General features: G+C 31.8%; 3 protein-coding genes across 13 annotated transcripts; 2 read left to right on the top strand and 1 right to left on the bottom strand.

The window, feature by feature from the left end:
* The first annotated feature begins 588 nt into the window (after positions 1-588).
* LOC126764076 (actin-related protein 1) lies at positions 589-3,428 on the top strand. Of its 2 annotated transcripts, none has more exons than XM_050481861.1 (7): positions 589-737; positions 1,573-1,637; positions 1,696-1,870; positions 1,961-2,112; positions 2,167-2,476; positions 2,536-2,772; positions 2,926-3,428. In XM_050481861.1, the coding sequence occupies exons 1-7, from the start codon at positions 696-698 to the stop codon at positions 3,067-3,069; spliced, it is 1,125 nt and encodes a 374-aa protein (XP_050337818.1). In that variant the 5' UTR covers positions 589-695; the 3' UTR covers positions 3,070-3,428. The 2 variants fall into 2 exon arrangements, with proteins under 2 accessions (XP_050337818.1, XP_050337809.1); XM_050481852.1 differs by lacking the exon at positions 589-737 and adding an exon at positions 809-888.
* Positions 1,034-1,574, bottom strand: LOC126764404 (uncharacterized). Its single transcript, XM_050482099.1, has one exon. It carries the CDS (start codon positions 1,450-1,452, stop codon positions 1,042-1,044), a length of 411 nt encoding a protein of 136 aa, XP_050338056.1. The 5' UTR covers positions 1,453-1,574; the 3' UTR covers positions 1,034-1,041.
* A 51-nt stretch (positions 3,429-3,479) lies between the features above and the next one.
* Positions 3,480-15,165, top strand: LOC126764229 (ninjurin-A). Of its 10 annotated transcripts, none has more exons than XM_050482062.1 (5): positions 3,486-4,036; positions 5,141-5,349; positions 8,620-8,796; positions 11,422-11,636; positions 14,984-15,165. In XM_050482062.1, the coding sequence occupies exons 2-4, from the start codon at positions 5,227-5,229 to the stop codon at positions 11,620-11,622; spliced, it is 501 nt and encodes a 166-aa protein (XP_050338019.1). In that variant the 5' UTR covers positions 3,486-4,036; positions 5,141-5,226; the 3' UTR covers positions 11,623-11,636; positions 14,984-15,165. The 10 variants fall into 10 exon arrangements, with proteins under 10 accessions (XP_050338020.1, XP_050338019.1, XP_050338018.1 ...); XM_050482036.1 differs by lacking the exon at positions 14,984-15,165 and adding an exon at positions 9,611-9,851 and having other exon boundaries at positions 3,504-4,036; positions 11,422-11,521; XM_050482063.1 differs by lacking the exons at positions 11,422-11,636; positions 14,984-15,165 and adding an exon at positions 9,611-11,387 and having other exon boundaries at positions 3,480-4,036; positions 8,604-8,796.
* The last annotated feature ends 324 nt before the right edge of the window (positions 15,166-15,489 follow it).

Here is a 15,489-nt window from a genome sequence, read left to right as displayed (position 1 = left end):
GGTATCCGCTTACCGTTATAAGTTGTGGAAGTCATGCCATACATAAGCGTGGGAAATTGTTAAGATTCACTTTCTTGATAAAACTGAAAACTTATTTGAATAACTTATTTTGAAAGTGTGTTTTTTTGTAATAAAAACGATAAAAAAATATGATTTTGCACGATATAAACAGATGCGCAAGTCAATGAGGGAGAGCGAATAAGCTAATCACACCGACGTGTAGTGAAAAAGGAGAAATGGTTACTTTTTTCCCGAGGCTAGAACAAAAATAACCTAACGGATAACGAAGGCATTAATTACTTATAACCTATCGATGACCAGTTACTTAACTATTACCCGTTTTGTAGGGTATATATGTATTTTTTTTTTTGTTCTCTTTATCAGAACAAGAAGACTCTTTAATTGCTGTGATCTACGCTTGGAAGACACTGCAAAGATCGATTATGTTATATCTGGGACGGGGAGATCAGATACACTTCATCGAAAAAAGCAAGTCTTTCTGACTCTAATAGAAAGCGATTGATAAATGACTGTCTCATTTGAATAAATTTATGTGGCAACACCAATACATGAACTTGGTTGCTTTTGCCGTGTCATCATACGGCCTAAAATCAGAAAACTTAAATATAAGTTAGAGTTGCGAAAAGTTATTGGTGTTAGCAAGTATAATTATCTTATAAAAATATTTGCATAATATGGAACCTTTAGTGGTCAACCAGCCTGTTGTCATTGACAATGTAAGTGTGCTATAACTTAATTCGCTTACTAACAAATTTGGCAGAAAGATTGGGTGTGTGGCATCAAGTGACATCACTCGTCGTTTTATGCAAAACTATGAAGCCGCAGTTCCCGTGCCTCTCTTTAAACATCAACTGCTTCATAAGGATGGTATACATATATAGGCAAAGTGATGACTAAACCCTCGCATATACATATTATCGATTATGCCTTTACATTTCTAAATATTAAATTCTGATTTAACTTATTTATGCTCTAAAATGAAGCATGTTTCATACCTGCTTTATTTATTATATTTATTTTTCAACGTTTGTATTTGATACAAGATATGCGGTCGTATTGCCCACCTAATATTATGCCTTCATTCAATCGTAACTTCCTGTCATATTTTAAGGGATATACTACAGGTTGTTTCTCATGGACCCAAGTTGGCGGCAAACTTAATGAAACCGTATTTTTATCAATTTCTCTTCGTCCACATTTTCCATAATGTTTCTTAAATGCTTCCGGTCTAGAAATTTTATTATATGGATCACGGTAGTAGTCTCTAAATTCTTGGCAATCAAGGTAGAAATTATCAATGTCATCTAATTTGGCATAATTAACCATAGTTAGCCCAATTTTAGGTGCAAAATTCATGATAGATTTTCTGGAATTTCTGGAACTGCGTGAAACAATCAGCATATCAACTTCTGGAGCAATAATAGTTTTCATTTTATATATGTATATGTTTTTGTTAATTGTTATTGAACAATTTGAATTTTTATAATTTAAATTTAAATCTATAGATACAATTTGTGTACCTATAATATATAATTGTCATTTTTCTCACAGGGTTCTGGCGTTATAAAAGCTGGTTTTGCTGGGGAGCACATTCCAAAGTGTCGGTTTCCAAACTAGTAAGTCAATCATTTATACTTATATTGAAAAAATGAATAGATTAGTTTACATACATAGTATTGGACGGCCCAAGCATGTTCGGGTCATGGCTGGAGCTCTTGAAGGAAAGATTTTCGTTGGGCCCAAAGCAGAAGAGCATCGAGGCTTACTAAGTATACGATACCCAATGGAACATGGTATAGTTACTGATTGGAACGACATGGAACGAATTTGGAATTACATTTATAGTAAGGTAAAATGATGCACATTTATATCAAACTAAGAACACTTACCTCAAACAAAAACATTTGCGCAATTTGTTCTGCTCTGCATTAAAATATAGGAACAATTAACCACATTTCCTGAAGATCACCCCGTTTTATTAACGGAAGCACCATTAAACCCCAGGAAAAATCGTGAAAAAGCAGCTGAATTTTTTTTTGAAGGAATAAACGTACCCGCGCTTTTTGTATCAATGCAAGCTGTCCTCAGTCTGTAAGTAGCTTTTTATAATAAGCTTGAATGTGTAATGATTCGGTTTGTATGAAGTTATGCTACAGGTCGTGTAACGGGAGTTGTGCTTGACTCTGGTGATGGTGTTACTCATGCGGTTCCTATTTATGAAGGATTTGCGATGCCTCATAGTATTATGCGTGTTGATATTGCTGGACGAGACGTTACACGTTATCTAAAGACACTTATTAGAAAAGAAGGTTTTAATTTCCGAACTACAGCAGAATTCGAAATTGTGCGATCAATTAAGGAAAAACTTTGTTATCTGGCGACTAATCCCCAAAAAGAGGAGAGTGGAGAAACTGAAAAAATTTCTTATATATTGCCTGATGGCAAGACTTTGGAAGTGGGTAACTTATCGAAATGGAAAATATATCATACAAATGTTTTTATCTTATAATTCAGGTTGGCCAAGCAAGGTTTAGGGCACCTGAAGTGCTCTTTCGACCAGACTTACTTGGTGAAGAATGTGAGGGCATTCACGACGTACTCATGTATGCTATTGAAAAGTCTGACATGGATCTTAGAAAAATGTTGTACCAAAATATTGTATTATCCGGAGGTTCAACACTATTTAAAGGCTTTGGTGATCGCCTGTTGTCTGAATTAAGGAAACACTCAGCAAAAGATCTAAAAATTAGAGTGAGCTAAATCGAAAATATTTTCTAGTATTAACTTTACGTTTAAGTTCTACAGTAGTATGTGACGTGTGATTCTCTGACCCGTATTTTACTTATTTGAAATTATGTCTTTCGTAAACGATTATAATTTGTTATCGTTATTCTTATTACGCAGATAGCGGCACCTCAAGAACGTCTGTATTCCACATGGATGGGGGGCTCCATTTTAGCATCGCTAGATACATTTAAGAAAATGTGGATATCGAAACGAGAGTATGAAGAAGAAGGACAGCGAGCCGTACATAGAAAGACATTTTAAATAAATAACTAAATATAGTGTGTGTACTTATAACTATAAGTCAGTGCTTTGAATTCAAAAACTGAATGCAAATCATTGTGTCGTGTGACTGCAGAGTTAAGAAGAAAAGGAAAACCATCTGAACACGTTCTGTGAAAATTAAATATTTAAAATAGTTTAAAAATAATACCTTGCAAATAATACATAATTTATTACCATCCGTTAATTTTATTACACGAAAGAGCTTACAAAAGGTATAAATCAAATATGATATCGGGTTTAAAAATTAATTCTATTGAATGCTATAGTAGGATTCCTTCCTAATAATACTCAACTATTTTGGGTTCAATAAACTGCTTTTTAATATATGAGGAATTATACATATTTACGTTTTATTCGTCAGTTTATAGATTATATCAAAAATATTTTTAGATTAATTTGTGAAGTTGAAACGATTTAATGAATATTAATCGTTATTTTCTAATGTCTAAATTTGGCCAGCATAGTTGATTATATATCACTTATTGTAGGCGGATCAGGTCGTTGAGTCTCAGACTACCACTCGATATGCCGATGCTTCCAACACCATCTTCAACACAACTTAAATTGTTATAAGAAATATTTTAGATAATAAAACTTTTACAGAAATTTCTGGCACGATAGAGAATCCGTAATTCACAGGGTACTAAGGATGTAAGTGTCAGTTAATATTTGTAATGTAATGTATAATGTAATTAATGGGTACAAACAAGGTGATTCACGCTTCAATAATTTGGTATTAAACTACGCTATTCTCTGTATATTATGCTACGTATTGTGCATTGTACGCAAGGTCATGACAAAACGGTGTTGTCTCTCACAATTTAAATTATTGCGCTATCCAGTCGAATATAAGTTGTATAATCGTTAAGTTGTGTAGGTAAAAAGCGCTACAGTGTTTACCACTTGGTGTTACTATAGCAGCAAAAGTTAATTCGCGTATCCATCCGTAAGTACATATTGTATCACTTAATAGAATAAAATGATCAGTTTAATAAATTAAATTTAAAATGCATTCATTGCAATAATTGCTACTAGCATTTGTGTGCATAAACAGGTATACATACATACTATATTATTTATAGACGCGGTATAAATTTTTTATATACATATGTATACAACGTCGTTAAAACGTTTTTATGCGACATACATACATACAATATGTACACGTATGGGCAAAATAATAAGTACATTCCTTTAGGCTGCACTCATGATTGAATTTTGAATGTTTGGTGAAGTACACGAATGCAACTACGGGTTAATTTTATTAAATTCGATATTGTAGTACCTTTTATAATGAAAAGAAAATGTAAAATCCCCCAATTGTAGTGGGCGTGTCAATTAATTGTTGATGTTCGTGTATCTAAGTGGTCAAAATAATAAGTACATTGATAATTATCCTAAGCATACTTCGAGGTTGGTAAAAGATTGGTTCCAGGACAGGTGTGACTTTTCTTAAAAGGCCATGTCAATCTCCCGAGTTGAATCCAATTGAAATACTTAGGGGAAGCTAAAGCAACGGATTGGGAAGCAATCGTCCCAAAATAAGGATCAGTTAGGGAGATTTGTTGAAAAAACCTGGTATGAGATTCCAATTGATACGTGCCGCAAACTTATCTCCAGTTTTCCAAAACGACTTTCAAAAGGAATTGAAAATAATGGTGAATATACTAGATACTGATGAAAGAAGTAAATAAAAATCAAATATGAGATAAAAAACTCAAACTAGTACGTTTTTTAATTCACAGATACCTGATGTACTTATTATTTTGTCCAGCCATTTTTTTAGTCTTTTTATTATTTTCTAGAAATTTAATAACTTATTTCAACTATTATTACAAATATCTTTATTTTTGTTATTTAAGTCATATATTAAATGAAATATGATATTACTTCTCTTTAAACATGAATAAAAAAGAATTTATTAGTCATTGAATGTTACACGGGCGTATGTATGTATGTACTTTTTATTTTGACCATGTGTGTATATGTACATTCATATTCGCTGAATATTTACTACTTTCATTTTGTGAATTTTTGTAATACTGAACAGGTGTTGGTGCCTCCAACATCCAAAAAAAATAAGTACTGTTGCAACAAAAGACCGCTAATTTTTAACTTCGACATACATACATATGTATGTATGTATACGGCGTATTATTAAATACACAGTTACATATAAATACGATATCTCTAAAATCATCATTCGAAATGGCGCAGATTGCAACAAGTATAGCTAATGCCTTTAGTAATGAATCGGAGGTAAGTATAAGAATAAAAATTTAATGTATTTAGGTGTTTATAAATACACATGCATATATTATTTACAGTATGAGAAAAACTAGTAGTTCCTTTTAACTTCTTCCTCTTCTTTACTGGTGTAGAAACCGCTTACGCGGTTATAGACGAGTTAACAACAGCGCGTCAGTCGTTTCTTTTTTTCGCAAGGGGCGCCAATTGGAGATTCCAATCGAAGCCAGGTTCTTCTCGAAATCAGATTTCATTATTATTTTTCCTATGTTATCTTCCATTTTATATATTTTAATTAAGAAAAGAAAATTAATTGACGCTTAAGACTAGTTTGACATTATGAGTATATTATATACTTACTATGTACTTGAATTCAAAAAAAATCTTTATTTTAATCGGTCTGTTTGTATGACAGCTACATATATGCTATAGTGGTCCGATCAGAAATTTTTTTTTGGAGATTGTAATGCTGATTTGGACAATAATATTTAACAAATTTCGTGAAAATAGTTTGTCAAATAAAAAGTTTCAGCCAAATTGTTTGACAACTAAATGCTAACATGGTTAAATCGACACTGCTTTTCACGCTAATAAATATATGTTTATAGAATATATGTATGTATGTACATATAGGTATATACTGATTTTTCCGGTGCTTCCTTCTGGGCGTTCCAAGCTTCGTAGCAAACAATCGTTCGGAGAATAGAGACATTTACATATTTACAACAATTCTATGCTAAGATTGTAGTGGTATAAATTATTCCCAAACTTTTTCTGCAATACACATCATTTACACTCATTGGAAAAATAAAAATCAAAGAACCGACTGTCTCTCCACCTGTAAGGCTGGAGGATAATGTAGTACATACAAAACTTCGGGTTTTATTGCAATAAACATAGTAATTCACATAAGCCATGATATATTTTATATAAGTGTAGTTAAAGCGAACTCTCATCCGAGGCTGCTTAAACTTTTTCATTGCGGACGTTTTTTTACGTGGCGGGTCCCAAACCTAGCGCACAACCCTGAAGAGGAGATGTTTCGCCTTCAAACGGATGTTCTTTGGCTACCCAGAGGATACATGGTCAAAGACCGGAAATCGTGAGCTGCTTCGCGTCATATGTAAAATAATCGTTTCTGGCCCTTCCTAAGTGAATTTCGATCAGAGAACTTTCCACACTTGCGTTAACGTCTACACATGACTCCATCTTCGTCGATTTCAAAGCTGCTTTTGACAGCACGAAAAGGAGCTGCCTTTATGCCGCGATGTCTGAATTTGGTATCCCCGCAAAACTAATACGTCTTTGTAAACTGACGTTGAGCAATACCAAAAGCTCCGTTAGGTTCGGGAACGACCTCACCGAGCCGTTCGATACCAAACAAGGTTTCAGACAAGGCGACTCCCTTTCGTGTGACCTACTTTTGGAGAAAATAATTTGAGCTGCAGAACTAAAAAAAGAAGGTATAATCTTCTATAAGAGCGTACAGCTACTGGCGAACGCCAATGATATTGATATCATTGGCCTCAACAAACGCGCCGTTAGTTCTGCTTTCTCCAGAATGGAAAAGGTAGCGATGCAAATGGGTCTGGTTGTGAACGAGGGCAAGACGAAATACCTTCTGTCATCAATCCAAACAAGTAAGCAATTGAGAAGTAAAGTCCTCTCTCGACGAACAAAAACAAAATTCTATAAGTCACTCATTATTCCTGTCCTGCTATATGGTGCAGACGCATGGACGATAACAACATCTGATGAGTCGACGTTACGAGTTTTTGAGAGAAAATTTCTGCGAAAGATGTATGGTTCTTTGCACATGCCACGGCGAATACCGCATTCAATGGAAAAATGACCTGTATGCGATATACGATGACATTGACAAAGTTCAGCGAATTAAGACTGCAGCTACGCTGGCTAGGTCATGTCGTCCGAATGGACGAAGTGGGCCGGGGGAAGCAGAGGAAGAGGACGACCTTCACTACGTTGAAAAGACCAGGTGGAGAAGGACCTGGCTTCGCTTGAAATGTTTAAGGGTTAAAAACGATTTTCGGCAAAATAACGAGTGCTCTAGAAACAAGTTAATTCCGTATTAACACGTTTTTCACACATCAGTGAAAATTTATGTGTGAAATTTAAGTAACCAAGTTTATAAATTTTAAGTTTTATCTTTTATAAAAATTTTAGCTTTCACGAATTTTGTGGTAAACTAGTACACTGGTTTTGATTTAAAAAGTATTATTTTTCCTTACTTTGACTCAATATCAGAACATAACCCTGATTTTCAATCGAAAAATCTCACGGCTTTCTCTTCGTTGAAATCTCTACATTCTGATAATATAAAAAATAAAAAAACTATTGTGAATTTTCACAAAAAATACCAATAAATAAATGACTCTAAACGATTCAGACCTGATTTTTTAGAGCTGCTACTACGAAATAACAGGTATATGAAATAAAAAAACAGGTTTGAATTACTACAATGGATTGGAGGATATTTTAATTTAAAAAGATTTTAACTATTTTCAAACACCCAGCATAGGCCTAATTACGTATAGTAGAATTTTAAATTTATTCTCTGTATACTGTTGCAACGTTGGTCATTTCAGTGTTGACTGCCCAATAATATTCTTAATAAACAACTTAAAATAAATGAAGCTTTTATCACAGAAGCGACGTTGATACGTAAACATGAAATTTATTTGCTACTGGCTCATCCGAAAAGTTTGTCGAATACACTTAATTTGTATTTTGTTGCATGCGTATAGACATGTAACACACAGATACATATCATTTGTGCGTATATAAGTAATACAATGTAATTGTAAAATAACTTTTTATGCTAATTATTACTTTACGGAATTTATTGATTTATGAGATTAATACATTGAATTATTAGTGTAAATATATTTCATATTAATTAATATTGTAAACGCCTTATTGCCCATATTGAGGTTTGGTTGCCATGGTCCTTTACTGTACATATACTAGTACATACTACATAGATTAATACATAGATAGAAACTGATTTCTGTATGGTCAAACTAAAGGATGAATGATCGTACAATGAACAGATGCTCGGTTGTACTGACGACTTTAATTTTATTGATTGCCATGAACATAGCTCGGTCTAGCTAAGTTTGAACTGAAAGGCGACCAGTTACTGTTACTCAGGTAGATTCCGATTCAAATGTAAATGGAATTATGATACAGCCGAAATGAAATCACATTACTGAAAATTTACCTATATTTTTAATAATTTTTATAAGATTGATTTTTCTACAGATGAAAGCCATGGATGCTAACCGGTATGCGACTAAGAAAACAATTGCTCAAGGTATGCTGGATATCGCCCTTCTCACCGCCAATGCCTCCCAATTGAAATATATACTTCAAGTTGGGGACCAACATCAGTTTTATAAACTAATGCTGATAATGATAAGCCTTTCGATAATCTTACAGGTAAATAAATATCTACTTATATTAAATTCGTTCTTACTAATTATCTTTCTTGGACAAACTACTCATTTAATAACATTGGAAGTACAGGTTTTATCCGGAGTCTTAAGCCTTAGCTTGAGTCTAATGCGAGATTGTAGAATGCATAAGCCTGAATATTATCAGTCAGCAAATGTTATAAATCATATTCGCACAGGATTCGCCTTTTTTACTGCTACCATAAATTTGTTCATTTCGGCTTTTGACACGCGTCTGCCACTTCTCATCGGAGGCCAAGTAGAAGAACAAAAATAATAAGAATAATGATTTAGTATGTTCGAAAACTTATGTATAAAATATTGATAAGTGTGCTAGTGAGCGGACTCTATGAATGTAATGGTTTGCAAAACATAATACTGAAGAGCATTTGTTTCTTGCTTTAAAAAGTTATATTTAATAAATTATGGCATCAGATCAAATACCATAACGTTGTATGAAAATGTTAACTATTAGAAAATTTACGATTGATAGTTAATTCAAAACTAAGAATTTATCAATAGTAGGAATAGAATATTATAATGCTGGCTATTCTATTATTCGAGAATTCTTAAAAGTATGGGATTAATGTTAGATATTTATTTTTCGGTCAATACTCTTGTTTTCCCCTTTGTTTCATGGTTATTTAGTACATAATATATTCATATATTGTACATATATTCATAATTATATGCCTATGTATAATGTATACGATATGTACATTTGTATACGGAAGTATTTAAATTATATTGAACCCTGACTGAAATTTGAATTATTAAGTTTCAAATTATATTTTTCACAGCTCTTGGTTGGAATACTTTTTGTTGTTATTGGTAGTCTAAATATCAATCGCCGAAAGGATCAAGCGGCCGCTGTGATCATAAATGATATTATTCTCGTTATTATATTTGTCATTTCTGTAATAAATGTTATAATATCAGGATTTGGCATCGAATACTCTTCCCAACCTCTCATACTCTTAGAGCAGCAGGCTAATAATTTACCATAAAATCAATCAGCATATTCAATAGAGACCTGCCCGTGTAAGTAAAAATTAATTTAGTTTTGAACGCAAATATGTTATATAAAAGCTCTGCTTTGAATCAAGTTTAATTTGAATAATAAATAAATATACGGGTACAAAACAGAGATTCTGTCAAAATCCAATAATGAAGTAAATGAAAGTATAACTTTAAGGGGTTGGGTGAGGCGTTAAATTTTAAAAATATCGAAAATAGGCATAATTTGACATTTCTTAAAAAAAGACTGGGATGGTAAGCGATCGGGTTATAAAGAACATATCGTCACCTAAAATGCAAAATAACGTATCATCAAAAAATTCAAAATTAATTTTTTTTTATTGGGATTCACCACATCATATTACACATACATATGTATGTGCCACAAACTTTAAGCTTCTGAGATCAGAAATACCCAAGTTATATTGAAAACTCAAAAAAGAAGTATGTATCATCAAGTGCTTGATTTCGTTAAACGTAATACGTTTAATAACGTGTCATCACTCATGTAGAAATAATAGAGTATTTTTTTATCACGAAGTTAGCCTTGATTTATTGTTTATGTTTATTTTTATTGGTTAATCAATGTGCTTTGGTTAGGTTAGGTTAAATGGCTGATCAAAGACCGCACATGGTAATCCTTTGTGAGGCCATAGAAGAGAAGAACTCCTGTGTTCGAGCTATAAATTAGCAAAACGCTTAGTAGTCAATACAAATTTGCAAAAGCGTTTAATTTCCTTTTCCGCCAGTCCAGTGGGATGTCTGAAAAAATGCGCTCCCAATGTTTAAGTTTTGACCTACTAATGGAGATTTGAAAAATTTGTTTCAATATCTCAGATGGTTTTCTTTTTATACGATTTTTTGCTTCTGTAAACCTCCGAAAAGTGATGTTACGTTATTTTTTATTTGAGGTGACGATATAAATAACGGCTTTGCATTTCTCTAATTAAATACTTTTATAGATAAACATTGTAAAGTGAAATTACACAATTAGTATACCCTGAATGAGATTTTAAAATTAAATTATACTTCCTTTAATCGGTATCCATCCTGGAATTGTGCAAATTTCTTGCCGCCGACGTAAGTCTCTAATATGTAAATACACAACAAAATATTTTTTTTTATGATTGTTTTCAGAATACCAGTAAGAAAACTTGAAATTATTGAACCCCATATATGTATATTATAATGTAACCATTGCAAAGAATAAGTAATTAATTTGTACACACATACATATGTAAAATATATAAACATAATATTTACCCAAAAAATTAAAAAAGAATTGGAAATAAAGAGGTAAAAAGTGTAAACAGGCTTCAAATAATTGAAATCAAGCTTTAGGATTTTAATTGCTTCTAAAGAATCAGTACTTTTTTGATTTGATTTCGAGGTTGTAGGATTTATAAAAAAATATATTTCTCACCATCTAGATAAAGCAAATAACAAGATATTTAAGGCATATACATATGTACATATATACATTTTTACATTAATATTCCTTATATGCATATACATATGTATGTATGTATGTATATCAATAAATGCCATTGAGAATATTGGTTTAACTTTGTTTTACTTCTATTTCTTGGTACAGGTAATTGCTGGGAGTTTACTGGTTGTTTTGTCAGTTATCGGGATACACAAAAATAAATATCAACGCTCGCTTGCAGAGACACTAAATCATACTGTGAATGGAGTAATTTTCGTATCGGTTTTTTGCGATATCATAAAAATGAGTTTTGGTCTTGATCCCGCGATTCCCATGGTCGGAAAAGTTGACAAATTAAAACAATAGTTCATTGTGCATTGGTAAATTTAATTGGTAGTTTATTTATGTATTATTAGTTTTACTCAAATCTATAAAGTTATAATTCTAATACGAAAATTTTGTTCGTAAGAATTCATAAATAGTTACATTTTTTTACCTGATTTTTATTCGTTTTTGGATCCATATAGTCAAAATCAGCTGTTTTATTTGGTTTTCATGATTCAAATTAAATTTTTCAAAGATTTCAACCAATGGACGTGTGATTGTAAATAACACCAAATTATAAGAATAAAAATAAATCATAAGAAAAAAAAACAACAAATTCAATTGCACTGCAGGGTAATCAAACTGCTGCAGTCAATAACATTTCGACTGAGCTAATCATATGTGATGCCAAAAAGAAAGAAATAGTAATATGTATGTATATTATATGTATGCACATACATATGTATGTAGCTATTATATGAAATGTAGTGGGATGGAATCTTGTCACAATTGAAATATTGTAATTATGCTTCTTATCCAAACAGGAAATATATGCATATGTATGTACATGCATACATATTTACATATACATTTCTATCACATAGATATTTGTGTTGAAGGACGAGTTTCCGACTATCATTTTGTTGGTAATGGTTACATATCCCAATAAATATCGGTCGCTAATATTCATAAATCCAATAATTTGAATTTCACCAGAAAACTCTATGAATGCTCTACTGGAAACTCACAAGCACCACAGTAACAGATATTGTCAATATAAAGAAGAAGAACTGATATTTAATGCTTCAGTTAAGAGGGCAGTCGTCATGCAATTAGAAAAAATTACATCATGAAATTTTACTTACATCCAAAGATAAAATAGCATCGGACATCGAACCCTTTTATTACTCTCATAAGGAGAAAGGATAAAGAAGTACTAATTTAAATGTGGAGTGTTTTGATTCAGTTCGACAACCGATTTTTTAATTCTTAACTTGTGCTCAAAAAATGTTTTCCCATATTTAATCAAACATGTTTATTACAAACAGAAACCTTATTTTTATTTTTATATGAAACATAATAAAGAGTACCAAAGAATATTCATATTGTCCTTGGGAAAAGCATGCAAATTATCACCCTTTAACTAATATCAAATAAATATATTAGTATCCTTGAATGTTCTTTAACATTTTTCTGTAAAACAACATAAATTAAAAAGCATTTTTAAAAATAAAATATTTTTGTATAGACTTTTTTTTATTGACCACAAGGATAAAGAATTCCTTGTAAATTGATGTAATTATTTTTCGTTACTTAATCATATATTTTTTAAGCAACATAATGGGTTACAAAAAGAAAACAAACATATTTGCTTTTGCAGTTTTTAAGTTGTACATATGGTAACACTAAATACTGTTGCAACACTGTATCATAATGAACTGCAATGAACTGTCTTAACCTCACAAATCACGATAGAAGTAAAGAAAAGAGAAGAAAGTGGGTGCAAGAATCGAAAAATCGCGTTGGTGCATATCAGACAATTTAGTGAAAATAGCAAAAAAGTTATTGGAATTTAAAATTTGAGATTCCGATCCCTTTGAAGTAATCAGTCCAACATCATATCAATTAAAACGTCCAAAATTTACATAGTTTAGATTAACAGCAAGGGGAACTCTAAAGCAAATGAACAACAGACCCTGCTGAAGGAAATTCCATGAAACTTAAGAATACAGAATAAATAAATTAACAATTTTGAACTTGTTACCGAAAAATTACTTAATTGAATCATAGTGTTATGTTTGTTAACTAAATGGTCATATAATGTTTCCAAGGAACCGAATGCGCTGCATGTTATTAATAACTTTTTTTGATGAACGGGGAGCAAGGGTGGATTCGGAAATGTGTTATTTTACAAAACATTGCTGATTACAGTTGATATCACTGTTTGGAATTTTGCAGTTTGTTAAACAGCAGTCGCTTAAGACTTTCCAAACCAATGTTTTCATAGATTTTAAATTGTCCAAAATTGACAAGGTTATTTGTGCGGCTTGCTAATTTGTGCCTAATAATATTATGGTAGTTTTAATCTTTTGTTAAAAATAACTCTGTTATACTCTTCGCTTGTTCATATCCTGTTTTTTGTTATATGAGCGCAATATCAAAAATTGTACGTTAATTAATATGATACAAAACTAGAAGCCAACAAATAAGTAAATATTTACACCCTCCGCACCTACCTATCCCTCTTGCTACTGGATTTTTCAAAAAAACATTTAAAAATACGTAAAAGTAAGTTACACATTTCAATACATCAAATTAATACATATGCATTTATATACATTATGATCAACCGTCTGTCCGTCTGTATATATGCCAAAGGACTATTTGATATTGATCTTTTTAAGATATTGATCTGAAAGGATACATTTTAGAATAACATCGGCCGATTTTGGTGGTGCCATTTAGAATAGCATACCCCGATTTCGAGGTTAAGATGGATACATATGTACGGATAGAGGAGGTTCTCCAGATTAAAAAATATGTACATATTCATATAGTTGCCTCCGACTTATGGATTTTTGCATTTAAATTTAAAAAATTCAACTATTTAAAGTGCTTGTTCCTTTGATTTGTAAAGAATTATCTTAATAATTCCGTTGTTGGCCCGACCGGGGCTATTTTTTTGAACTGCGAAAGAACTGAGTACGCCCAGTTGTTGGTCCGACCAGGGTTATTTTTTTTTAAGCGCAGCCGAAGGCCGCCAACTGAAAAGAGATTTCCAAACGGATTTCCGCCTATGCAAAAAGGAATTATATGCGAAAAACTAATAATGTGCTATTTATTTCCAGTCATTGGGGTATTATTTGTTTTCATTATTTCTTTTGGTTATTTTGTAAAATATGTAGACAAGGTAACACTGATTATTTGTTACTTACAATTAAGTACAAAATTAATTTATTTAAAAAATTCTCTCTACTATACTTTCCAAACCCAAAAAATATTATATCCGCACATGGACACTAAATAACATTAGGTCGAAGTAGTTACAAATAAACGGCTATTGATAACTGAACATACTTACATATTTTATATAAAATGAATATGCGAGGAGTACTACCGTATTTGCACATAGTTTGACTGAGTATATTTAGTTTTTTTGTGTAGGTAGAGTTTTTTTTAGATTGCTGTTAATTTTTTGTAAGAACAATATTTAATAATTTATAAATGATTTTAAATTTTTTTTACTGAAATATGGAGTAAAATGTATGAGAAAAAGGTGTAGGCTATATGTTACATTGAAAAAAACTGATCATAATCAAATATATCTATATAAAATACAATGCCGATTGCATAGTAGTGCTACTCAGAAAGTCGTATTTTCATTATTCTATTCCTTTTTCAGATATAATTGTCACGGATTCAATGTAATATCTGCAACAACTCATTATGGAAAAATGCTGGATTATCGCACACTGCTACGAAACCCTCCCTCGATATCGAGCTATACTACGATTTGCACATACATCATAAAGTAAAATTGAGTTTACTTTTGAATATAACGATACATGCAACTAGTCTTTGTAATTTCTCTTTTTATGGTAAGTGATTTTATAATAATTGAACAGGGTATTTTAAGTTTGTAACACCAGGGAGAAAACGCCAGAGATCCTCTAAAATGTAAAAAGTGATTCATTTCGAGGTTCTCTACATTTTTTTTTTAAAGAAAAATGTTATAAACTCTAAATTTAATGAAGAATGTTTATTATCATTTGAAAGAACATTCTTTGGCATTTATTTTTAAGATTATCTCTTCCAAATATTGTACCCGGCTACCTCTCAGATTGTCGTTCGCATTTCAACTGGTAACTGGCGAATGACATGTGTGATGTTTTGCTCCAAGGTCTGAAT

Source organism: Bactrocera neohumeralis, chromosome 2 (genome assembly GCF_024586455.1).
Source record: "Bactrocera neohumeralis isolate Rockhampton chromosome 2, APGP_CSIRO_Bneo_wtdbg2-racon-allhic-juicebox.fasta_v2, whole genome shotgun sequence".
NCBI lineage: Eukaryota > Metazoa > Arthropoda > Insecta > Diptera > Tephritidae > Bactrocera > Bactrocera neohumeralis.
The sequence above is the reverse complement of the archived record's forward strand: the minus strand, read 5'-3'. Positions and strand labels throughout refer to the sequence as shown.